Below are 26,833 nucleotides of genomic sequence, written 5' to 3' on the forward strand. Positions count from 1 at the left end.
TTTGGCTCCGTAATTTTTTTTCCCTATTCTAATATATCCCGGCAATAATAATACATCGAAGCATTGTATCTCAACGGATTAACAACATTCTAGTTAAGGATCCATGGCTGCAGCTTACACGAATAGCGAAGACCTAAATCCTACTTTTTGGCATAGGTAATCAACATCGAACTCTGTGGTGTCAACTTAAAAGCTTGGAGTTCCTGCGTTGCTACTGTTGATTGCATCTCGTCTCCATACTCCACAAAAGCAATACCAGGCTTCGCTTCGACCATTCTAACCTCCTTAAAACCAGCATACTGGCAGAAGAGCATTTGCAGCATCATGGGAGTTGTCTCCTGCGGAAGATTCTGAACAAAAAGTATGTTGTTTGGTGGAGCAGGAGCCTCAGGTAACTTCACACCACCAGGATACGGTATTTGGGAAAGCTGCACAAGTTTGTGAGAGAGAAGAGTGGTCAAGGATTGCACAAGAGCATATAATTGAGGAATAAGTTTCATCATTTTAAAATCAACCAAACGGGCTAAGCCGCAGATTATAAACTTATCCAAGGAGCATGCTTGAGCCTAGACTCCCACTTTAATGCGTAATACAATTTTCAAGCCAGATTTAGATAGCAAAGTGTAACTTGTAACAGTGAACTCCATGTTCGATAACCCAGCACAGTGCTTTCTACTAATTTCATGTCAAATACACCAGTTTCAATGAACCAATACAAACTTGGAATAGATAAACCATGAAGGGTACTATTTGAATGAAAAAAATTTCCAATCACCGAAATAAACCAAAAAAAACTACTTTATCCGTGTATTTTCATCAACAGTTTCCAGCGGTTATAAACCTATCTAATTTGTTTACGTTCCAAGTAACTTGTCAACTTCCCAACTTTTATGAGCCACATGCAGTTTTTCCACCAAATAAACTTCAGAATCAGTTAAGAGTTGTTTCAGTTCAAGCAACACCAATCACGACATGTGATAAATATGATCATAGATATCCAAATCAAAACATAAATAGTGTGTTTGTACTCAAAATATACCCATTTTTACTTATTTGGGCAATTTGGGTAAAATATGGCATTTAGAGGATTAATGAGCAAGAAGACTAACTTTGAAGATATTTAGCTATCAAGTGGAGGGGTTTGACACTATAATATTGTTTCTCCTATTTGTTTGAGTGGTGGAGGTTTGCCAAAAGAATTGATTAATCAAGACAAATGCATGATTTTTCATGCAAGTGGATGAGAATGCACCATGAGAGCTTTCGAACAAAGAACATGCGAAAGAAGCCAACTTGCTTCTTTTAAATGTTAGTTTATTACAAGTGGGAAAATATGTGATGAAAGCATGTGGTAGAAATGCAAGTTCCTCTTTTAATATTGTTTCTACATGCAAGTTGGCAAATGCAATGCAAGCTGCCCAAGCTTCTTTCGGGCAAGTACAAAGATCTCAGCAAGGGGGCTCTTCCAGACCTCTATATAAAGAAGCAGATGGAGAATGATTATACACACTCAAAACAACCAATCAAAACTCTACTCAAATTAGCTCATCAGCTTCCTTGTAGACATTTATTTTTAGCCAAGCATCCTTTGCTTTTCTTGTTTATTAGATCTGCTACTCACTTGTAGTATCGATCTGATTTGTAGCTTTTATGTACAACCCTCTTTCAGTCATTTAATCTACAAGCAATCTGCAATATATTAGTCACTTTCCTCTGTTATTTATATTTCCAAGCAACCTTGTCATTTACATATTGTTCTATCTCTCCATATAAGTAAAGTCCTTATTTTTAAGGCAAATAAAGAACCTTAATTTGAGTAACTCTCACTCAATGGCACAATCTCTTGGTTCGAAGTCAAACTCAGGCGCAACCTCAATCATTCAAATCCCGTCTACCAGCGGCATCTAGTAGTGGCACGCTCACACCCATCAATCTCGTATGTGAGCAAATCCCCAGTATGCCCGCAAGGCCCATGGCGGATTTAAGGAGCAAACATAGTGAAGGTATAAACAAAGCTGAAATTGGGAGTAAGTTATCCCTCGATGAAACAGAAAACTTGCTTACCGGAGGTGCTGAACCATAGGGACCGGCATAAGCAGGAACGCCACCCATTCCGGCTTGGCTCGCATCATGTTGCTCTTTTCGTTTTTTCCCTGCCGCATAAGGAACAGAAAAACAAATTTTAAGATCATAAAAAACAAATGCTTTTATAAACGGAGAGAATGTTTTACCCTTTTCCTCATGCCTCTTTCGTCTTTCGCGTGGAACAAAAGTACCATCAGCCTTTGCTATCCGATTGTGTGTTAGCATATTGTATTCTCTGTATTAATCACATATCAGTAAAATGATTCCAAAAAACAAAACAAATTAAAAAACAGGAAAGTCTTCCGGTAATCACTATTCATCTCCTTCTGTATCTCTCACCAACGCATATGTTACACTCGAGTCTTTCTTGTTCAAGTCCGACGTGGAGACTCGTTTAAGTAAAAATTGAAATTTGAGGTCGCCCTCTAAAACCACAAAATTGTGTTAGAAGAACATAGATTCTGGATGAGGTCATGATGAAATCTTAAGTGTAGGAACATAAATACTTGGCGTGTGTTTGCAGCCAGTGCTTGAAAAATGGGGTGTCGTAGTAAATGCTTTATTTGGTTACACACTCATGTATGTATGTAGGGGATTTGAATGTGAAACTCAATCATGCTTCCTTTCCTTCCTTCCCCAATCCCCATAAACTTCAATTTTTTCCACCATACTTGATTGATATATTTGACTTGGATTCAAGCACTAAAAAGAACAACACCACAAAAGGTACTTGTGGTGGTCTGGGTAGGTCCATCTTTATTGGGATTTCTTCATTTTCTTATCCATTTCTTTGCTTTAACACCGACTAGCTATTAATTTACTGATATTTCACTCAATTTTATTAGTATTACAAAACAAGGGTTGTGCTAGTATTTGGGGCTGAAGGACTCTTAAGGTGGAATTCATGTTTAGAAAGAGTAAAAATATGAGATAAATAGTTGTTTTTTTCTGTTGAAATTAGACGTTCCCATTCTGTCACTCAAAATACGATATTCGTGCACAATTTTTTCTATTTGTGTTTTCGATGAGTAATATATGCATGTGTTAAAATGTGATTTACAAGGAAAGAATGGAGGAGACAAGTTGAAAAACAAAGATAAATAAATGAAGGCAAAATGTACATGACTACAACACCGATCATATCTAGTTCCATATGGTAGTGTTTGGTACGCGGACCGGATGGGACGGAACATGTTGGTTGTTCCGTTCTGCGTTTGGTACGCGTTGAACGGAACACAAATGACTGCGGAGCCACAGCCAGAGGTGCAGAGACTGCCCGGGAACGAGTCACATGGAACTGATAAATCAACAAACCAGATAATGAAGCATAATAAACTTAATTGCAAAACCCAATTCAGATTGGATCTTCCTGCATCTGATTCAAGAATCTAAAAAGTGTCTGCATGTAAATTCAAGAACCCAATTCATAAATCCTCGAACATTTTCATCAAAAACGAAAACCCCCTAAAACCCACGAATCCACATGCCATTTCAACAAAAACCAACAGATCTTATCACAAATATTGATCAATAAACAAAACCCAGATCGCCGACTTCGACTTCTATTCCCTCCGATCGCAGCCCCTGATCGGCCACTGCTTCTCCGGAGACGGTCACGGCGACTCTTCCTCCCTCACTATCTCCGAGTCAACTCATCCAACGGCGGCTAGGGACGCCAGCACCACCAAGCCATTGCTCCGATCGCACGGCCTGAATGAGATTGGATCTTCTAATTCTTCTTCTTGTTCGTCGTCGTCGGCTGCTCTGGTTTGCCTTCTGGTGGTAGAGGAAGGCGTAGGTGCAGACGGAAAGGTTATAATTTCGACCCCATGCCCTCAGATGGAAGCGAGGAGGAAGGAGACAAAAATGTTATAATTTTGTGTTTCACAGATGTGGAACGAGTCGTTCCACAGGGGAGCGGAACGAAAAATCATCCAAAACTTGTTCCGTGGAACAGCGCATTCCACTCGTTTTAGGCACACCAAACGTGGGACGGAACGACTCGTCCCACTCCATTCCATCCCGTCCCGCGTAACAAACGCAACCTATATCCAGATGCTAATCATTCTTGAAATTGAAATTAACTTGAACAACGTAGCGCATCCTGATCTGTTCCACAGAGTAAACTACGTACTCATTGTACGTTAATGGACCCTGCAAGGTGCACGTAAACGAAGATTAATTTACAATGAAGCTGCCTGCCTGGTTCAACAGTTCCAAACCAAATTCACATCCAAAGTAGTTCGAAAAAATGATGTATTTCTACCTGGTGGCTTGTATTCTCTTTCGGCTTTCCTAGGGGAACCACGACACCATCATCTAGTAACTGAGCTTCTGAAAAATCTGGTTCAGTTCCCCCAACTCCTTTAGTGCTGCAATATTATGTTACATGCCAAATTAAGTCATGCAATACACGTCTTAGTTTCGAAAAAAATGGAGATAATGCAACAAGTTTTCGTCAAAAGTTACTTCTCTCACACAATGCAGATAAACTTCTCGGTCTAAAAAAACACAAAGATTATACAGAAGGGAAGATAAACTTCCAGTGCAAAATACCAAAAGCATACATGACCAGAAGAAGCTTCATCACTTAAAACAGTCTAGTTATTACTTATGAGCAATAGATGGGAGGGTCCAATAAAGAAAACAGAGACGCAAACCTTAGTTTTCCTACGGGTAACTTGTCAGCATCGTACTTTGCGGTTAAAAGCTCAGCCATGTCGCCCAGCGCAACCTAAATAAACCATAGTTTAAAAGTATTTAGAACATTTAATGAGAAAAAGTCCCTAGGTATTCAGTTGGGCTTTCAAGTGTAGCAGATCTGCGGTAGGGGAAATTCAAATTTTTAATCCAGAAATATTTTTCTCGTCTCTCGTATAAATCTTGATCTTAATGATATACAATGCATTGAAGGATATATTTGATAATCTGATGCCAAACCACTCTTAACACCAGGTATTTTTGTTTTTAGCATAAAATTTATGTTTTTTACTTGCTGAAACTTGAAAGACTACCTCACATAGAAGCAGCACCCCAGATGTACAGCCATTAGATGCATGGCAAAACTTTGCGCTTTTGGAGAACATGTCTGCAAAGTAAACTCCTTTCCCGAACATGTGACCAGTAACTGGGGCTTCAGGTGGAGCTATGAGCAAGCCTGGGTTGTCACGACACATGTTTAACTAAATTATTAAGCAGTAAAAAATTCATACTGTATCTGCACGAGTGTGCACACAGTGACACACACGCAAACACACCCACCCATGATTCGAAGCTAAACCATAAAGGATCACCTTGAGATAATATACCAACCCAGTTTGTAAGACGAGAACCATGCCACAAAAGCATTCTATTTTTTGTCCTAGAAAACTGCTCACAAGAGTAAAACACAATTAGAAATTGCTTAAAATAAAAATGTAGGATATTCATGACCAAGAAGGAAATTCCAAGTACTTGTAAAATTATCCAACATTTTATGAAAAGCCTCTCATAGATCAACCTAACCTTTCTGAAGCGTTCAACTTCACGCTCTTTAGATGTGCAGAATATTTGAACAATATCAACAGTGTAAGTTGAATGTGTTTTTGCATGAGTATTACGCATATATTTTGTAATCTGACAACAGCAATAAAATTCACAAGAATCAGCACCAACAGTGTAAGTTGAATTAGCTTAATTTTGTTTGTATTCGAATTTCCATTGCTTATAACTCATAGTTACCATATCAAATTCATGAGAATCAGCACCAACCGGTGTCAGCTCACAATGAAGGCTTCGATAACAGGAATACAAGGGATCTCCCTATAATGGTGGCAGAAACATACATTAGTAGGAAGGATAGATACTAGGACATAAGGGCAAGTCTGCAAGTGAAGCATGAGGAACAAGACTAAAAGAGATTTACCTGCATTCCTGTGTCATCCTTCAACAATTTCGTTGCAACCTCAATTTCACCTTGTGCTTCAACCTTCAAGTAGAGAAGAGTTAATGAACACACAAATAGCACATGCAGGTGGCACGATACTTATTCAAAGGAAAATAACCTTTGATTTAAGTTTGGAAGTTCTTAGCCGAACTATCCACACATATACATGAAACAAATTACAGAAAGAATTACCATTTCTAGCTTGTCTTTCAACTTCTGAGGAGTATCAATCACAAATTTATCTGCATTACTTTTCGTTACCTAGGATCTATCTTGCAAAAGAACGGAGAATTAGATGGAGATCTCAACCATAGAATACAAGCTGGATGGATGAAGTGGAAGAGTGCATCCGGCGTGTTATGTGACCGCCGTATGCCACTAAAGCTCAAGGGAAAATTTTATAGGACGGCAATAAGGCCGGCGATGCTGTATGGCACAGAATGTTGGGCGGTGAAACATCAACACGTACACAAAATGGGTGTAGCGGAGATGAGGATGCTTCGTTGGATGTGTGGGCACACGAGAAAGGATAAGATTAGGAATGAGGATATCCGGGATAAAGTAGGAGTAGCCGAAATTGAAGGAAAGATGAGAGAAAATCGGTTACGGTGGTTTGGACATGTGCAAAGAAGGCCTACTGACGCTCCGATTAGAAGATGCGACTATGGGACAGAGGTTCAGGGCCGAAGGGGTAGAGGAAGACCTAGGAAAACTTTGGAAGAGACTCTAAGAAAAGACTTAGAGTACTTGGATCTAACGAAGGACATGACACAGGATCGAGCACAATGGCGTTCTAAGATTCATATAGCCGATCCCACTCAGTGACTTGGATTTTCCAAGTCTCCAACCGAGAAGTTTTCCTCACTCGGAAAATTAAGGGAACACTACCCCAACCTACATGCTCCACTCAGAAAGCTTCAACATACAAGCTTCAACAAAAAAAAATTCAAAGAACTTAGCGAAGAAGGCTTTGGTGTATTTAACACAATACGTTGAAATGAAGGAAAGCTTATTTATTGATATCCCCGATAAGCTACAAATATGTACATATACATGAGTCAAAATAAACACACAAGAGGGAGCCTTCACAAAGGTTGCTTAGGAGAAGTCTCAGCAGTCGGTAGAGCCCCAGAAAGAGAAGGCACCGGAGGGGGATCATTTGGAGCCTCAGTACTGGACAGAACCCTAGAAGGATGAGGCATCAGAGGTTGATCATTTGGAGCTTCATTACGCGGTATAGCCCCAGAAGACGAAGGCAATAAATGCCTTTGGAACAAACCCACAAATCTCTGATGATCAAGTAAAACCTGACCATCAGTTTCCTTCATCTGGTCAAGCTTCCTCTTCATGTTTGTAGCATAGTCATGTGCGAGCCGGTGCAACTGTTTATTCTCATGCTTGAGCCCTCTAATCTCCTGTTTGAGACTCATCACTTCAGCCGCCAATGATTCAACTTGGCGGGTTCGAGCAAATAGGCGTTGGGCCATATTAGACACAGAACCTGCACACTGAACACTGAGAGCCAGCGAATCCTTAACAGCTAACTCATCAGACCGTTTGGAAAGTAGTCTGTTATCTTTGGGAGTGAGAAGGTTCCTGGCCACCACCGCAGCGGTCATATCATTCTTCATCACGGAATCCCCAACGGTAAGAGGACCAGTAGGGGAGACGAAGGATGGGCGCCATATGTTGTCTGGAGAAGGCGGGGCTGCCTCTTCAACAAGGTTCAAGTCAAAACGACGGTCGGAGGGGCCAGACATTTTCAAAGGTGTTGAAGAGAGAAGAGGTCGGACAAATCAAGATCTTAGAAGTGCAAAAATGAAGCTTCTACTGGTGGAGATTCAAGTGTGCTTTGGAACTTAATGACAGCCCTTATAAAAATCTGCACTCGACGGAGCTTCAGAAATCGAAGAGGCGTCTGCTCAGAAATCGAAGAGGCGTTTGCTTTCTCAAAAGCTGGGCTGCTTAGAGATCACGAGGGTTGATCTCAGAAATCGAAGAGGCGTTTGCTTTCTCAAAAGTTGGGCTGCTCAAAGACCACGAAGGCTGATCTCAGAAATCGAAGAGGCGCTCGCTTTCTCAAAAGCTGGGCTCCCCAGAGACCACGAGGGCCGATCTCAGAAATCGAAGAGGCACCTACTTTTCCAGCCTTGTCAGCACCTGTCACACGCACACTCAGCTTTGCGGAAATTATGGGCATTCTGTCGAAGACTTCTGGGGAAGTAGAAAACACATGAATCTTACTGTTCAATCACCCACTTCCCACACGCAACAATAGCTCATGGGTACCACAGAAAACTTTGCCAAAGTTCTCTGCCAAAGTTGAGCACGTGAAGCTTGCAGCTCCCATTACATCGCTCTGACCAAGAAGGGTAAAAGAATAGCAAAGAAACAGCACTAACAAAGTTTAGACCCATAAATTTTGAAGGTCTAGCTACCATATTATTACCCACAAGGGTAAAGGAACAGTACCACTGCTGGATAATTGGAAAGTCCCTGTGTGTCAACCTCTGTGCTTCGTGGCAAGGTAGACTAGCAAACATGCCCAACCTTTACTCATATTCGAGAAAACACTCCCAATAAGATTGCTTGCTCCAAAATCGAAGAGGCACCGTCCTCTGAATCTCGAGAGCCAGACTCCCAACATGACTACTTTCTTAAAAATCGAAGAGAGGGTAAAGGAACAGTACCATTGCTGGATAATTGGAAAGTCCCTGTGTGTCAACCTCTGTGCTTCGTGGCAAGGTAGACTAGCAAACATGCCCAACCTTTACTCACATTCGAGAAAACACTCCCAACAAGATTGCTTGCTCCAAAATCGAAGAGGCACCGCCCTCCGAATCTCGAGAGCCAGACTCCCAACATGATTACTTTCTCAAAAATCGAAGAGACACTGCTCCCCGAATCTTCGAGAGCCAGACCCCCAGCATGATTGCTTTCTCAAAAATCGATGAGGCATCGTTCTCCGAATCAATCGAAGAGGCGCGCTTTCTCAAAAGCTGGGCTGCTCAGAGACCACGAGGGCCGATCTCAGAAATCGAAGAGGCACCTACTTTTCTAGCCTTGTCAGCACCTGTCACACGCACACTCAGCTTTGCAGAAATTATGGGCATTCTGTCGAAGACTTCTGGTGAAGTAGAAAGCACATGAATCTTACTGTTCAATCACCCACTTCCCACACGCAACAATAGCTCATGGGTACCACAGATAACTTTGCCAAAGTTCTCTGCCAAAGTTGAGCACGTGAAGCTTGCAGCTCCCACTACATCGCTCTGACCAAGAAAGGTGAAAGAATAGCAAAGAAACAGCACTAACAAAGTTTAGACACATAAATTTTGAAGGTCTAGCTACCATATTATTACCCACAAGGGTAAAGGAACAATACCACTGTTGGATAATTGGAAAGTCCCTGTGTGTCAACCTCTGTGCTTCGTGGCAAGGTAGACTAGCAAACATGCCCAACCTTTACTCACATTCGAGAAAACACTCCCAACAAGATTGCTTGCTCCAAAATCGAAGAGGCACCGTCCTCCGAATCTCGAGAGCCAGACTCCCAACATGACTACTTTCTCAAAATCGAAGAGAGGGTAAAGGAACAGTACCATTGCTGGATAATTGGAAAGTCCCTGTGTGTCAACCTTTGTGCTTCGTGGCAAGGTAGACTAGCAAACATGCCCAACCTTTACTCACATTCGAGACAACACTCCCAACAAGATTGCTTGCTCCAAAATCGAAGAGGCACCGCCCTCCGAATCTCGAGAGCCAGACTCCCAACATGATTACTTCCTCAAAAATCGAAGAGACACTGCTCTCCGAATCTCGAGAGCCAGACCCCCAGCATGATTGCTTTCTCAAAAATCGAAGAGGCATCGTTCTCCGAATCTCGAGAGCCAGATACCACAGACCACTTTTTCAAAGTGCTCTGACAGAGTTAAAACATGTGAAACTGGCAGCTCCCACTACCGTGCTATGACCAAGCAGGGTAAAGGAATAGCATTACTACTTGTTAGGGAGACTCCTATATATGTCGACCCCCATCCCCAACGGACAGGCAGACCTGCAAAAATGCTCAACCCTTCATCATATCTGAGAGGGCACTCCCAACGAAGCCTTTCGAAATATTCAGCTTTCTTTCCCCCCGATAATACCTCTGCAAACAAGCTATACTAGAGCAAGAATATCTCATATCATCAGGGTTAAAAGCAAGAGTATCCCATATCATGCTTTTTCCCTGTCTTTTCCTTTGGCCTTGTTTTTACCTGCAAGACAAGGAGAAAGAGAGCAATCAGTCAGCACTTGGAATCAAGCTTCCAGCCAGGATCTGACTGCCTGGAACCCCTTACCTGATTACTTACCTGGCATTGCTCTCGAGTACTCATCTTCAACATCTTATGTTTCCAGGGAAGATTCCGCATTTGCTTGAGGAACAGATAGGGCAAGTGCGAAGGATACAAGGAAGCATGTGGAGACAAGCGTAACAGCACACGTGCCGATACATCCATTACTCTGTCAAAAGCAAAAGTATCCCATATCAGCAGGGTGGAACGTACTCTAGATTTGATGGACTTGTTTTGACCCTCAAATTCTTCAGTCGGCCTTATACTCTGGAGGAAACCAGAAAACCCTCCAGCTCAGTTCAAGAATAAGCCTGTGGAAAGTTACTTCTTCAAAAGCAAAAGTATCTCATATCATCTCTTCTCATTTTTCTTCTCTTTATCCTTCATGCTGCTGCAAGATGGGGAGAAGGTGAACAATCAGTCGGAGCTCTGATTGCTTACCTTGTCTGTCACCTCTTTCAGCAGACCCCCTAGCTCGGCGACTTGGGGACTCCTACTACATGGTTTGTATCGCGCTTGACCAAGCCTGAAACTACAAGTAAGCTTCAAGTGAAATTGATACATTACCTTGTGCATCTCCACCAGTTAAAGATACCACCCCTGGATGGAGGAAGAGTACTTCCAGAGAAGATGCCACATCTACCTATGAGACAGATAAGGCAAGTCAAGACGACTCCACACTCCGATACTTAGAAGTTTCGTGATTACGAGATCATTCTCCCACAATATTTCCTAATGTCATTTGTACTAAATCATTCACTTGTACTCACTAAAGGAGAGCTTGAACCTATGTACTTGTGTAAACCCTTCACAATTAATGAGAACTCTTCTATTCCGTGGACGTAGCCAATATGGGTGAACCACGCACATCTTGTGTTTGCTTTCCTATCTCTATCCATTTATATACTTATCCACACTAATGACCGGAGCAATCTAGCGAAAATCACAAAAAGCGACCGTTTTCGCTACCTAGGATCTATCTTGCAAGAGAACGGAGAATTAGATGGAGATCTCAACCATAGAATACGAGCTGGATGGATGAAGTGTAAGAATGCATCCGGCGTGTTGTGTGACCGTCGTAGGCCACTGAAGCTCAAGGGAAAATTTTATAGGACGGCAATAAGGCCAGCGATGTTGTATGGCACAGAATGTTGGACGGTGAAGCATCAACACGTACACAAAATGGGTGTAGCGGAGATGAGGATGCTTCGTGGGATGTGTGGGCACACGAGAAAGGATAAGATTGGGAATGAGGATATCCGAGGTAAAGTAGGAGTAGCCGAAATTGTAGGAAAGATGAGAGAAAATCGGCTCCGGTGATTTGGACATGTGCAAAGAAGGCCAAATGACGCTCCGGTTCGAAGATGTGACTACGGGACAGAGGTTCAGGGCCGAAGGGGTAGAGGAAGACCTAGGAAAACTTTGGAAGAGACTCTAAGAAAAGACTTAGAGTACTTGGATCTAACGGAGGACATGACACAAAACCGAGCGCAATGGCGTTCTAGGATTCATATAGCCGACCCCACTTAGTGGGAAAAGGCTTTGTTGTTGTTGTTGTTGTTGTACTCATATTTCCAAACCAATTAGATGCCTTCTTTTACAATCACACAGAGAGAGAGAGAGAGAGAGAGAGAGAGAGAGAGAGAGAGAGAGAGAGAGAGAGAGAGAGAGAGAGAGAGAGAAAGTACATCAGTTAACTAAACAGAATACACCAAAAGAAACGTTTGAGTCTCCAAATAAAATTATTATTCCGATTTAAGCAAGTGAACAGCTTTAGATTATTATGATCTGTAATTTGCAATATAATATCTTTTTGACAGTGAATCAGACTAACCTATTTCCATCACATGCGGCTTCATCATGTCGATGTTGAAAATAAGAGATATAAAATTTGCAATGCAGGGCTCAAGTTGTGTTTCCAAAGGTTGACGTCCAATAGCAGAGCCATTCTTTTCTTCGACCTGATAATCATTATCAAATAGTAAGGAGGAGCAAGCAAGATAATTTTCCTTTTCATTAGGTAAGACATGTCCTCAGTAATTTGCTACCAAAAACATCATTAGATAATTCCTAATTAGAAACAAATGGAATTGACACCAATTACTAAGCAAGAAATGAAATTGACTTATCAATATAGACTTGCCAGTTGCAAAACATGATAATCTGCCTTTATGTCATCCGGTAGCCACTGATCCAGTACCGCCGCACCCTTTTTGGTTGCGGTTACTATCTTCTCCTTGCTGCCATTTCCTTCCTCATTAGCTAGGACCACCACAGAGCATAACAAAATAAACACCGAGTTGTAATTCGAAAAACAAAAATCTTCACTCGGATAAAAATTGAGACATCTATTACTAGTCATTTCCTACAAAATATTTCTTGGCAGCCAAACACGGAATGTGAAAGCTCGCACCTTTACCTAGAGGAATGCCATCAGAATGTTCAGGAAGCCTCTCCAGTTTTTTCGACGCAGTTGCCGAAACTCCACAAAGAGCGGCTTCTTCGTGCAATTGCTTCACGCCACTAAACTTTTCGGTGGCCTTCATTTTCTCGGACACAGTAGACTCCCCACCTCCCTCCTCTTCAATTAACTTCCCTTCCCTCTTTCTACTAACCCGTGAAGCTTCTGCTGCTGAACCATCACTTGCACCTGTGGGTTGCTTCTTCTCCTCGCGAAGAGCAGAATCGGGCCTCTGAACCTGCAGAAAATCAAATCAATACCAGAGAATCTTGGAGAGAGAGAGAGAGGGGGGGGTGTTGTCATACCAGGGTGGCCTTCGCTCCGGTGGTGGGGAGACCACGCTGAGCCAATTGGTTTCCAAGCTCTTCTACATTGAGCTTGCTTGCCATTGGGGGAGAGATGTTTGAAAAAGGAAGAAGGAAGAAAAAGGAAGAAGGAAGAAGGAGAAGAAGGGGAAAAGGAAGAAGGAAGAAAAAGGAAGAAGGAGAAGAAGGGGAAGGAAGAAGGAGGAAGGAAGAAGGAGAAGGAGGAAGAAAAATAAAAAATAAAAAAAAGAAGTTGCAGTCGAAGGAAGAAGAAGAAGAAGAAAGAGGAAGAAGGAGGAAGAAGAAGAAAGAAAAAAAAAGAAAAAAAAATCCCCAATTCGGAGGAAGAAGAAGAAGAAGGAGAAGGAGAAGGAGAAGGAAGAAGAAAGAAGAAGGGGAAGAAGGGGAAGGAAGGAGGAACACGGAGGAAAAAAAAACGTTGCAAAAGAAGGAAGAAGAGGAAGAAGAAGAAAGAAGAAAAGAAAAAAAAAAAAAACGTGAATGACACGTGGCGATCAATCATGGTGCCACGTCACAATTAACGGTAAATTTAACAGTTTGACTAACAGATGTATGAGACTGTCCCAAAATTTACACTTTAGGTATGAATCTGAGACGAAAAAACTTGATGTACTAAATGTTGAAAACCACAAAACATGAGAGTAGTAAACAGTTTTTTACCCTTATTTTTATGTTAATTAATCAAACTGTTGCAGTCCTATTAGATTAGGAATGTGATTGTGTAAATCATAGTATATCTTGGAATATGTCTTAGGGTGCGTTTGTTGCATCGGACTGTCACGGACTGAACTAGCTGCAGGGACTAAACTGGATTGGCTTAGACTAGACTAAGCTGGACTAGTTTAGTGAAGCGTTTGGTGCAGTGTCAAGACTAAGAAATAGATTAATAACAAATTCTAATATTATATTATTTAATTCATATTTATTAATATTTTACATTATTTAATAAATATTTAGTAATATTTTATTATTAAATCTGCCTATTTTCTCATTCTAGAAGCCTCCTTCCATTCCCAATTCCATTCATCCCCTTTTTCTTCCTTTTTCTCCGCCCCTCTCCCTTTGTTTTCTTCCTAATTTTTCTTCGTCCCTCTCCCTTTTTTTCTTCGTCCCTCTTCCTCTTCATCTCCTTTTTTTTCTTCATTTTGTTCTTTATTCATCTCCCTCTTTTGATGAAAGAAATTAACATCAAAATTAAACCCAAAAGCTATTCATCTCCCAATTTCATAATCGACTGCAAATCTTCACAATCAAACCACAAAGCAAGAAAGAGATTGAAAATTTAGGAGTTGGGAGCGGGTTGCATGTGCGATTGGCTCGAAAGTGAGAGATGGAGAAGGTCTGCAATCAAGGAGTTTCATGTTTTCTGGTTCGGTTTGCCTTTAATCAATCCCATCGTTGATTTAAGCTTATAACCACTGCAGATTTTTTTTATTTTTTTTATTTTTTGTGTTTTATGGTTTCTGGGTTCTATTTTGCAGGTTGGATCTGAATTTGAAAAAAGGAACGACTACATTTTTTTTTTTTTTTGAATTTTGCGGGATATGGGTTTGAAAATGCTTGTGGAAGTGAGGAAGAAGATGGAGCAGGGTAAGGAGGGAGCGATGTGCGACAAGTAGGACGAGCGACGTTGGGTCTTGGACTACTAACTCTCTCGCGATTTTCTCTCTATCAGAAGAGGGCTTACGAATCCGGCCGAAATTGGGGATCCTCATTAAGAACTCGTAGCGAGGTGGTTAATCCGAGCGAGTCCGACCTAAGCTCATTAAACCTAATCCTGGTGCAGACCAAACAAAGGACTACAGTCTAGTCTAGTCCAGTCCAATCCTTCCTAATCCGGTCAAACAAACGGGCCCTTATATTCCTATTAGGAGTAGATTACCTATTAAATATTGTAATCCTAAAGGGTAAGGAATTAACCTTCCCTACCACTATAAATAAAGGCATAATGAGGTGGAATAGAACACACCCACAATTACACATCTCTCTTTCTCTCTATTGCCGCACATTCCCTCTCTCTGGCCTCCATAATTGTTTAGTAAATTATGCATACAACACGTTATCAAAACACTCTTGACGCTTCACTAAAGAGAGTTTATTCTTCAATCAGAGGAGTATTACGTTTTAATCATTCTTTTTATGATTACTTTATTACTTTATTAAATTGATCTACATGCTATTGATCCAATTTATTTTTTCTTTGTTGAACATGATACAACGCATTGGAGATGCAATTCCGGCTTTCTGAGAAGGATCTTCTACAAATTCAAAGGCCTTTGTTTTCTGCCAATTAGGTACGCTTAAAATAAAATAAGATATTTGAAACGATCTTGAAGCATGAAAACATTCCTCATGATGCTTGAACCCCCTATGTTTATATTTTCCTTCCGATATATATATTGTATATGTTTATATATTTGTCAATATATATATTTGTTTCATGCATTACACAAATTTTTTTGCTATGTGGAATTTGTGAGTCAAAACATCGAAATAAATTAGAAGTAAGAAGGGTTTTCCAAACCCTAGATGTCGAAAAAGAAAAAAGAAAGAAAACTTAGGGATTTGTTTTTGCGGCTTTTAGCCACGCCAAGCCACATCACCAAGCCTGAAGCTTGGGTCTGCGACATGGTAGCCTTTTGGGTTTTGTGCTACAATTGGGTCCATGGGCTTCACGCCCCAGTTTGTTCTAAAAGCCTGTATCTCAGCCTACTTCTTAAACGCCAGTAATAGCTGGGCTTACATTGCGTCAACCAAGAAGCCAGCGCATGCTGGGCCTCTTTTCACGCTAATGCCCAATACCAGCCAGCCTCGTACGGCTGGGCTATGTCACATTTCCCTGGCCTGCTGACTTGCAGCCAATTTAGGCTGCTATGCAGCCGTGGAATGTAACCCAAGGCCTACAGCTTGCTGCAGGGCCGTGCCTCACACTACCAGCCCACCCATGTTAGGCTGTGTCCTTTCAAGTTTTTTTTTTTTTCGACGCAATGACATATTTTGGTATCCCCTGCTTCTTAACCATACCCAAATATTTTTAGACGTTTTTGGTTAAAGCCACACTAGGTTATATTTTCTTAATTATTTGGCCCAAAGCCATCAAAAGTGAATATGATCCGAAGTCATTATTTTGCTTCTACGATCGACCATGTTTAGTCCCAATTATTAAAAGTGACCTGCAATCCATTAATCTGATAATGAATCCAAAATTATTGACTTGAAGATCACTTTTGGACATTAACGATTCAATCATTTATTTTTATACTTTGAACCATTAACTTACTTTCGTAGTCCTGAAGCACTCACACTTGAGTTCCCGAAGAACCTCAAATCCACTACACTTAGTTGTATATTGCATTATGTGTTCTTGCAGGAACCTCTCTCCTTTATGAACTAAACGTTCATAAACTAAATTGAACCTGTAGTTTCAAATTTAAAGCCTTTGAAACCCGAAGATTTCATAAAACAATACACCCAGGAAAACCCGATGTTTTTCATGAAAACCATGTTCTAACTTTGATGCTTATGGATGATTCATTCCCATAGTCCAGATCACACTTTTGTTCCCTCCAATTTTGTGGATTGTCGAACCGTCACAAGTTTGATTTTCCTTGATTTGGATGTTTTTAATAAAAACCACTTTATGTGGGGTACAAGACGTGAATCTTCACTTGACTATTAAAGAAACTGAGAAATCATTGACGCCAACAAATGGCATGGAAAAGTTGAATAAGCCTCCACCATGATCTTCATTTGAAGACTTATGCCCAAAGCATTACAAATGGAAATACCTCCCGAACGAAGATTCCATGGCTCTTTGGTTCGCTTCTATGGACCGCTTAATCATGAAAAACATTGCCTGAAACACACCGTGATTACGTCCATGCATGAGTACAATTCTGAAGTTTATAAATCCGATCGAATTTTGATTGGAGAATATTTTTCTCGTCCTTCCTTGTTTCTAACTCGCCCCTGAAGCAGCAGTGTAGATAGCGGAAGTTTACCAAATTCTCTAATCTGATTACTACCACAAACGTGAGAAAATAGTATGGACTCAGTTCGACTGGAGTCTACCGAATAGCTCAACCTAGTTCGGTCAAAGCCTACCGAATGGTGATGCACTGCTTTGGTAGGGATACACCGAATGGCATATTCTTTCACAATCCAATTTCGAGTTTGTTTTTACATATGGTAAAATCAGGGCCTGCCAAGGTGTGGCATAATGCTAGAAGCATGATCCTTGGTACCTAAGACCTAAAACTTCAAGAATAAGGGAAAATATTCCCAAACCTTAACCCTGCATATCCTATTTTCGTCTTGATGGAATAGACCATTGGTTATGCACCTGTTCGTGCCCCTACCAATGTTGTTAAGAAGTACCATTCTAGTTGTCAATATGTAAGACTAATTTTGTCTGGGTAGGTGCATCTTTATTGGGATTTCTTCATTTTCTTATCCATTTCTTTGCTTTAACACCGACTAGCTATTAATCTACTGATATTTCACTCAATTTTATTAGTATTACAAAACAAGGATTATGCTAATATTTGGGGCAGAAGTACTCTTAAAGTGGAATTCATGTTTAGAAAGAGTAAAAATATGAGATAAATAGTTGTTTCTTTCCATTGAAATTAGGCGTTCCCATTCTCTGTCAATCACAATACGACATACGTGCACAAATTTTTCTATTTGTGTTTTCCATGAGTCATATATGCATGTGTCAAAGTGTGATTTGCAAGGAAAGAACGGAGGAGACAAGTCGAAAAACAAAGATAAATAAATAAAGGCAAAATGTACATGACTACAACACTGATCATATCTAGTTCCATATATCCAGATGCTAATCATAACTTGAAATTGAAATTAACTTGAACAACGTAGCGCATCCTGATCTGTTCCACATTGTAAACTATGTACTCATTGTACAGTAATGAACCCTGCAAGGTGCACGTAAACAAAGATTAATTTACAATGAAGCTGCCTGCCTGGTTCAACAGTTCCAAATCAAATTCACATCCAAAGTAATTCGAAAAAAAATGATGTATTTCTACCTTCGGGCGGCTTGTATTCTCTTTCGGCTTTCCTAGGGGAACCACGACACCATCATCTAGTAACTGAGCTTCTGAAAAATCTGGTTCAGTTCCCCCAACTCCTTTAGTGCTGCAGTATTATGTTACATGCCAAATTAAGTCAAGCAATACACGTCTTAGTTTCGAAAAAATGGAGATAATGCAACAAGTTTTCGTCAAAAGTTAATTCTCTCACACAATGCAGATAAACTTATTTGTCTAACAAAACACAAAGATTATACGGAAGGGAAGATAAACTTCCAATGCAAAATACCAAAAGCATAAATGACCAGAAGAATCTTCATTACTTAAAACAGTTTAGTTATTACTTATGAGCAATAGATGGGAGGGTCAAATAAAGAAAACAGAGACGCAAACCTTAGTTTTCCTACAGGTAACTTGTCAGCATCGTACTTAGCGGTTAAAAGCTCAGCCATGTCGCCCAACGCAACCTAAATAAACCATAGTTTATAAGTATTTAGAACATTTAGTGCGAAAAAAGTCACATACAGTGCGAAAAACTCCCTAGGCATTCAGTTGGGCTTTCAAGGGTAGCAGATCTGCGGTAGGGGAAATTCAAATTTTTAATCCAGAAATATTTTTCTCGTCTCTCGTATAAATCTTGATCTTAATGATATACAATGCATTGAAGGATATATTTGATAATCTGATGCAAAACCACTCTTAACACAAGGTATTTTTGTTTTTAGTATAAATTTTATGTTTTTCTACTTGATGAAACTTGAAAGACTACCTCACATAGAAGAAGCACCCCAGATGTACAGCCATTAGATGCATAGCAATAATTTGCACTTTTGGAGAACATGTCTGCGAAGTAAACTCCTTTCCCGAACATGTAACCAGTCACTGGGGCTTCAGGTGGAGCTATGCGCAAGCCTGGGTTGTCACAACACATGTTTAACTAAATTATTAAGCAGTAAAACATTCATATTGTATCTGCATGAGTGTGCACACAGTGACACACACATGCAAACACACCCACCCATGATTCGAAGCTAAACCATAAAGGATCACCTTGAGATAATATGCCAGCCCAATTTGTAAGACGAGAACCATGCCACAAAAGCATTCTATTTTTCGTACTAGAAAACTGCTCGCAAGAGTAAAACACAATTAGAAATTGCTTAAACTAAAAATGTAGGATATTCAAGACCAACAAGGAAATTTCAAGTACTTGTAAAATTATCCAAGATGGATGAAACATTTTATGAAAAGCCTCTCATAGATCAACCCAACCTTTCTGAAGCGTTCAACTTCACCCTCTTTAGATGTGCGGAATATTTGAACAATATCAACAGTGTAAGTTGAATGTGTTTTTGCATGAGTATTATGCAAATATTTTGTAATCTGACAACAGCAATAAAATTCACGAGAATCAGCACCAACAGTGTAAGTTGAATTTGCTTAATTTTGTTTGTATTCGAATTTCCATTGCTTATAACTCATAGTTACCATATCAAATTCATGAGAATCAGCACCAACCGGTGTCAGCTCACAATGAAGGCGTTGATAACTGGAATACAAGGGATCTCCCTATAATGGTGGCAGAAACATACATTAGTAGGAAGGATAGATACTAGGACATAAGGGCAAGTCCACAAGTGAACCATGAGGAACAAGACTAAAAGAGATTTACCTGCATTCCTGTGTCATCCTTCAACAATTTCGTTGCAACCTCAATTTCACCTAGTGCTTCAACCTTCAAGTATAGAAGAGTTAATAAACACACAAATAGCACTTGTAGGTGGCACGATACTTATTCAAAGGAAAATAACCTTTGATTTAAGTTTGGAAGTTCTTAGCCGAACTATCCACACATATACATGAAACAAATTAAAGAAAGAATTACCATTTCTAGCTTGTGTTTCAACTTCTGAGGAGTATCAATCACAAAGTTATCTGCATTACTCATATTTCCAAACCAATTAGATGCCTTCTCTTACAATCACTTAGAGAGAGAGAGAGAGAGAGAGAACTCACGCATTTTTTTAAACCCGAAGTCATGAGGAATGACAGTGTAGAACTCTCTGCAAGAGGATGATGCCCATCAAAAATTGGAATTCCAAAATTATTTAAGGCTAAAGGTACCAAAGGAAGAGAAGAAAAGAGGTATATATTAATCAAGCATTTTGTTAACAGTATATTTTAAAGAATTAACAAATGAAATCACTCTTTTGTTGGGGTTTTGAAAGAGAGAGGGGGGGGGGGGGGGGGGGGGGGGTAGGGAGGGAGAGAGAGAGAGAGAGAGAGAAACCTTACCCGCTTAATTGTTCGATTAATTTCCTGTTAGATGAGCCAATCACATCAGAAATCCTCTGCAGGATGTTATAGCCCTATATGTTTTTAAAAAAAAAATATATTATTGGTTCGTTGAATCTTCATGGAGAAACGGATTGAAAGAGAAGACACTATACACGAAACTTCAATGTTTTGTACCAAAATTCATACTGAATTGTTTCAAGTTAATTTAGAGAAAGTCCTGACAGAAGTTTTAGCAAATATCCTTTTCAGTTGTTCAGCTTAACCAGTAACTGAAATACAATTATGGAAAATACACGCCCCCTTGCCATGGAAGCAGCCATTCCTACTTGCAAATCTCAGTTTGACATGCACACAAAACTTTTTCTTTTCTTGCATAGATGTCAAAATGTGATCTAAAGGAGCCAAGCAATTTCCTACAATTAACTTTCAACAACAAAATAACTAGCATGAACTGGAGGAGACTTCACTTCATAGGCCAAAAGCTTACCTTTAGAATTGTTGATTTGCTAAGTTTACCCAGAGGCAACTTATCAGCGTTGTATCCTACCAAAGAAGAAGAATGTGTCCAAATAAGGGAAAAAGTACATCAGTCAACTAAACAGAATACACTGAAAGAAACGTTTGAGTCTCCAAATAAAATTATTATTCCAATTTAAGCAACTGAACAGCCTTAGATTATTATGAGCTGTAATTTGCAATATAATGTCTTTTTGACAGTGAATCAGACTAACCTATTTCCATCATATGCTGCTTCATCATGCCGATGTTGCAAATAAGAGATATAAACTTTGCAATGCAGGGCTCAAGTTGTGTTTCCAAAGGTTGACGTCCTAAAGCAGAGCCATTCTTTTCTTCAACCTGATAATCATTATCAAATAATAAGAAGGAGCAAGCAAGATAATTTTCCTTTTCATTAGGAAAGACATGTCCTCAGTAATTTGCAGAATCGCTTCAGGGAATCCAGAATTTAGAAATTTATACAAACATAAACCAAGAGTTGTGGATACTGACAGCTGACTGCTCTTCCTTTTCATTGTAATCCATTTCTATCCACATATAGCAGGATGGGATAGGCTGGAACATTTTTCGATTGGACCAATCATTCCTGGTTTTGTCATAGAATTTCTGTTTAAACTCATTGATCGCGCTCTCACGGGATGCATGAGGAGCTAGCTTGTTCTGACCCTTGACACCTACTCTCCCCCATCTATAGTAAATCATGAAACTTCCACCAACATCTGATTCTGCATGTTACAAAGAAATAAAATGCGGATGAGTACACATGGCCTGAACTTGTGTAATGCGCCAATGCCATGAGGATCATAACTCAATGGAGCAGATGAAACTTTATATATGTGAAAAAAGCATAAATGATGTTTCTGTAATTTGTTAACCATTATAATCAGTATTAGTTACAAACTGAAATCGTTCTCAACTTCTCGGTGAAATTTTATATAACTTGATAAGTTTGATTGCTAGAATCACAAGTGTCACCCTAACTCCATCTGCATTGCTATGAATTCAAAATTACGACAATCCGAAGATCTAGTTGACTAATTATTTGTTGAAAGGAGGAAAGGGTTTACCAAGAACTTGAATCAGATAGAACTTGTTATTGTTATGACCGACATTGGTCTGGTTTAACATGGCATCGTATATATCATCCCCCTACACCAAAAACATCATTCGATAATTCCTAATTAGAAACAAATGGAATTGACACCAATTACTAAGCAAGAAATGAAATTGACTTATCAATATAGACTTGCCAGTTGCAAAACATGATAATGTGCCTTTATGTCATCCGGTAGCCACTGATCCAGTACCGCCGCACCCTTTTTGGTTGCGGTTATTATCTTCTCCTTGCCGCCATTTCCTTCCTCATTAGCTAGCATCACCACAGAGCATAACAAAATAAACACCCAGTTGTAATTCGAAAAACAAAAAATCTTCACTCGGATATAAATTGAGACATCTATTACTAGTCATTTCCAACAAAATATTTCTTGGCAGCCAAACACAGAATGTGAAAGCTCATACCTTTACCTAGAGGAATGCCATCGGAATGTTCAGAAAGCCTCTCCAGCAATTCTTTTTTCGACCCAGTTGCCGAAACTCCACAAAGAGCGGCTTCTTCGCGCAATTGCTTCACGCTCATGCCCCTAAACTTTTCGGTGGCCTTCATTTTCTCGGACACATTTGAATCCCCACCTCCCTCCTCTTCAATTAACTTCCTTTCCCTCTTTCTACTAACCAGTGAAGCTCCTGCTGCTGAACCATCACTTGCGCCTGTGGGTTGCTTCTTCTCCTCGCGAAGAGCAGAATCGAGCCTCCGAACCTGCAGAAAAACAAAATCAATATACCAGAGAATCTTGGAGAGAAAGAGAAAGAGAGAGAGAGAGAGAGTAGAGAGAGGGGGTGTTGTCCGACCAGGGTGGGCTTCGCTCCGGTGGTGGTGAGACCACGCTGAGCCAATTCGTTTCGGAGCTCTTCTACTTTGAGCTTGCTTGCCATTGGGGGGGAGATGGTTGAAACTGTGAAGCGGAGGAGGGATTTTGAAGCGGGAGTTACAGTGTGGAGGTCTTCTTACTCCCCAGCGTCCGCAGCAAGCTTCTTTTGGCGGGCTTTCTGCGGGCTTTTAGTTTTACTAGTTATTTGACTTGTGCGCGCAGTCCCAATGTTATGGTCAGGCCCACCGGGTTTATGCCGAATTAATTCGGGTCTTATATAAACCGAGTCAAACAAACACCAAAACGCCATTGAAATCAACTTCCATCTCGCTTTCATAATCTCTCTTACATTTCCCGCGCTCTGTTCTTTGTCCGCTCCCTCGAAAATTCAGAGGAGCTTCAGACCATGAACACGAAAACATGAGATGCTAATGGCGGTGGAAGGTGGCGGTACGAGGACCTTAACGGATTCAGGATAAAGGGATGGACTTCAATCTCAACACGCCAATGCAGGTTTTCATGGACTGGAGAGGCTGATAGGTAAGAAAAAGGTCCCAGGAATCATGGCAGGAATCATGGTAGAGCAAACTGGTAGTGTGCCTGAAGGGTGTATGGAAGGCAAAAACTGCGTGCCAGCACTGCCATGGATAAATGGTGACGAGACCATTAACAAGATTTTCGACATGGGACTCGGACGGCTCCTTCTTGGGATTGTGATGCAAAGTCCAGGAATTTTAAGAGCTACTTTCACTCTTTGTTCATGGCTAAAAAACATTCCTTTTGCTACTTCATGGTTCCTTTGCCTCCCATAACCTAAACTAACTAGCAATGTCATACAACCAAGAAATTATCGGTCTGACGATCATCGTGCTCAATAAAATAGATTTTACTGCTAAGTGCCTGTACATATGTTGTAAGTTTTTTCGCTTATTTTGTCATCGTTTCAAATGTTATAGGATGAAATTATCCGGAAGATCGATGTACTGAATCCACAAGTATGCCTACCCACAATTCCTTGCATGACAAGTTTGTCTACCGATATAGTACGCCAACTCTTCCTTCTGGTTCAGCAATATGTTAACATTCAAATTTGTCACGGGGTTGTAGAAAATTGTGGGAGTGGATGGTTCTGGACAAGCATCTTCATGTGTGGAAGTTGCGCCAATTCGAAGGACCCTCCTTGGAGGCAGCTCTCCACCCCGCGAAAGGAGGTGGTTCATGAGCATTTCTTTGCAAACTCCATCAATGCGTCCTTCCAGTAGGGATGTTTTAGATTTTTCGGGAATGTAATTAGACGTCTTGCAAAGTTGTACATGCTTACAAGGATATTGAAAATTCTAGTATGTTCCGGTGTATACCTGGGGTTTTAGCCGTGATATCAAAAATATACACCAAAGCATATGCTAGATCGGAAAGTTTTGTATGTATAAGATCGTAAAAAATTAGTGTTGCAAAACCAAACCGAAATGTGTTTTCCACCAAAAGGAAAATATCAGATGCAATTTGTACTTACAAGTAGACAGAACATAATCCATGGTGAATCTGGGGATGCTCATATGAGCACATGAAAACGAAAATTTGGCTCCGTAATTTTTTTCCCTTTTCTAATATATCCCGGCAATAATAATACATCGAAGCATTGTATCTCAACGGATTAACAACATTCTAGTTAAGGATCCATGGCTGCAGCTTACATGAATAGCGAAGACCTAAATCCTACTTTTTGGCATAGGTAATCAACATCGAACTCTGCGGTGTCAACTTAAAAGCTTGGAGTTCCTGCATTGCTACTGTTGATTGCATCTCGTCTCCATACTCCACAAAAGCAATACCAGGCTTCGCTTCGACCATTCTAACCTCCTTAAAACCAGCATACTGGCAGAAGAGCATTTGCAGCATCATGGGAGTTGTCTCCTGCGGAAGATTCTGAACAAATAGTATGTTGTTTGGTGGAGCAGGAGCCTCAGGTAACTTCACACCACCAGGATACGGTATTTGGGAAAGCTGCACAAGTTTGTGAGAGAGAAGAGTGGTCAAGGATTGCACAAGAGCATATAATTGAGGAATAAGTTTCATCATTTTAAAATCAACCAAACGGGCTAAGCCGCAGATTATAAACTTATCCAAGGAGCATGCTTGAGCCTAGACTCCCACTTTAATGCGTAATACAATTTTCGAGCCGGATTTAGATAGCAAAGTGTAACTAGTAACAGTTAACTCCATGATTCGATAACCCAGCACAGTGCTTTCTACTAATTTCATGTCAAATACACCAGTTTCAATGAACCAATACAAACTTGAAATAGATAAACCATGAAGGGCACTACTTGAATGAAATTTTTTTCCAATCACCGAAATAAACCAAAAAATTACTTTATCCGTGTATTTTTCATAACAGTTTCCAGTTGTTATACACCTATCTAATTTGTTTACGTTCCAAGTAACTTGTCAACTTCCCAACTTTTATGAGTCACGTGCAATTTTTCCACCAAATAAACTTCAGAATCAGTTAAGAGTTGTTTCAGTTCAAGCAACACCAATCACGACATGTAATAAATATGATCATAGATATCCAAATCAAAACATAAATAGTGAAGGTATAAACAAAGCTGAATTTGGGAGTAAGTTATCCCTCGATGAAACAGAAAACTTGCTTACCGGAGGTGCTGAACCATAGGGACCAGCATAAGCAGGAACGCCACCCATTCCGGCTTGGCTCGCATCAAGTTGCTCTTTTCGTTTTTTCCCTGCCGTATAAGGAACAGAAAAACAAATTTTAAGATCATAAAAAACAAATGCATCAAGCATACATCAAAACCGCAATTTTTTTTTCAAAAGATATATCTTATTGTCACATCGCTTTTATAAACGAGAGATCATGTTTTACCCTTTTCCTCATGCCTCTTTCGTCTTTCGCGTGGAACAAAAGTACCATCAGCTTTTGCTATCACATCTGATTTCGTCTTGGCATATTGTATTCTCTGTATTAATCACATATCAGTAAAATGATTCCAAAAAACAAAACAAATTAAACGGGAAAATCTTACGGTAATCACAATTCATTATATCCATCTAACTAGGATAAAGAATGGTTGTGTGAAACATAATCCATCCATCACTTGACATGCCAATGTGCTTATTCACCGATCAAAAGGCCAAATTCTAGACAATGCAAAAGAACAATCATATGAATGGCAGCGAAAACCTGCCCTAACCTAAACCCTCCCAATCTCCCCTCCCCACTCGCAGTCCCTATGACATTGACAGCATGTAGCCAGTAGAGTTTACGCGTTCGGGCATCATCGAGACTGACTAATAACAAGAGCTGGATCATGCCTAAATATTCCCAAATTTGATTTTACAACAAGTAAATTCCTTTTTTCTACCATTTCTATTCAACTAATTACATACTCTTTTTTCTGCACTATGCTAACAAAATAAATGGAATTTGAGGAACAAAATAAAATCAAACTAATATTAAATTTCTAAATTAAACAATTACATAAAATTAGGTTAGAATTGCATACCATGGGCTTGTCGTAAAAGGGGAAGCCCTGCATTTGGTGAAGGGCTTTGGTGGCGGAGGAGACGTCCTCGAAGACGAGCCAGGCTTGGCCTTTGTGCTTGAGCGTCTTGAAAGCCAAGACCTCCACAATCTTCCCGAACTGCGAGAACACCGCCAGAAGCGACTTTTTCAGTTCGTCCAGCTTTATTTTCTCGCTCAGGTTGTTGATGTAGATCGTCTGGTTCGCCGACACTTCTCCACCACCACCAACGCCACCGTCGCCGCCGCCGTTGTTGTTCTCGGCCATGTCTTCTTTCTCAGTTCCCAATTTCGGATTTTGTTTTGAAGCTGTGGTGGAGATGGAAGGGGTTTAAGCTGACTGACGAGCTCGACGG

The 26,833-nt window shown here is 40.3% G+C and overlaps 2 protein-coding genes, 1 long non-coding RNA gene and 1 pseudogene across 9 annotated transcripts; 1 reads left to right on the forward strand and 3 right to left on the reverse strand.

The window, feature by feature from the left end:
- On the reverse strand, positions 1 to 26,833 carry LOC126614798 (U1 small nuclear ribonucleoprotein A-like). 2 transcript variants are annotated; one of them, XM_050282476.1, is made up of 5 exons: positions 26,461 to 26,833; positions 25,821 to 25,914; positions 25,592 to 25,680; positions 24,643 to 24,937; positions 1 to 133 (listed from the first exon to the last, which is right to left on the reverse strand). In XM_050282476.1, the coding sequence occupies exons 1-4, from the start codon at positions 26,743 to 26,745 to the stop codon at positions 24,650 to 24,652; spliced, it is 756 nt and encodes a 251-aa protein (XP_050138433.1). In that variant the 5' UTR covers positions 26,746 to 26,833; the 3' UTR covers positions 1 to 133; positions 24,643 to 24,649. The 2 variants fall into 2 exon arrangements, with proteins under 2 accessions (XP_050138433.1, XP_050138432.1); XM_050282475.1 differs by lacking the exon at positions 1 to 133 and having other exon boundaries at positions 24,511 to 24,937.
- On the reverse strand, positions 141 to 2,839 carry LOC126617233 (U1 small nuclear ribonucleoprotein A-like; annotated as a pseudogene).
- On the reverse strand, positions 3,422 to 23,092 carry LOC126614789 (poly [ADP-ribose] polymerase 2-like). 6 transcript variants are annotated; one of them, XM_050282465.1, is made up of 18 exons: positions 22,914 to 23,092; positions 22,524 to 22,821; positions 22,253 to 22,371; positions 22,070 to 22,151; positions 21,495 to 21,727; positions 21,215 to 21,341; positions 20,971 to 21,026; positions 20,481 to 20,554; positions 20,202 to 20,248; positions 20,071 to 20,120; positions 19,858 to 19,920; positions 19,674 to 19,754; positions 5,590 to 5,700; positions 5,379 to 5,454; positions 5,100 to 5,242; positions 4,746 to 4,819; positions 4,352 to 4,457; positions 3,422 to 4,239 (listed from the first exon to the last, which is right to left on the reverse strand). In XM_050282465.1, the coding sequence occupies exons 1-18, from the start codon at positions 22,995 to 22,997 to the stop codon at positions 4,144 to 4,146; spliced, it is 1,920 nt and encodes a 639-aa protein (XP_050138422.1). In that variant the 5' UTR covers positions 22,998 to 23,092; the 3' UTR covers positions 3,422 to 4,143. The 6 variants fall into 6 exon arrangements, with proteins under 6 accessions (XP_050138422.1, XP_050138421.1, XP_050138419.1 ...); XM_050282464.1 differs by lacking the exons at positions 5,100 to 5,242; positions 5,379 to 5,454; positions 5,590 to 5,700 and adding exons at positions 18,955 to 19,097; positions 19,236 to 19,311; positions 19,458 to 19,568; XM_050282462.1 differs by lacking the exon at positions 5,590 to 5,700 and adding an exon at positions 19,458 to 19,568 and having other exon boundaries at positions 22,914 to 23,091.
- Positions 14,163 to 15,116, forward strand: LOC126614814 (uncharacterized). The gene is made up of 2 exons (XR_007620537.1): positions 14,163 to 14,503; positions 14,616 to 15,116. It is a non-coding gene; the product is annotated as an uncharacterized LOC126614814 (long non-coding RNA).

Source organism: Malus sylvestris, chromosome 3, assembly GCF_916048215.2.
Source record: "Malus sylvestris chromosome 3, drMalSylv7.2, whole genome shotgun sequence".
Lineage (NCBI taxonomy): Eukaryota > Viridiplantae > Streptophyta > Magnoliopsida > Rosales > Rosaceae > Malus > Malus sylvestris.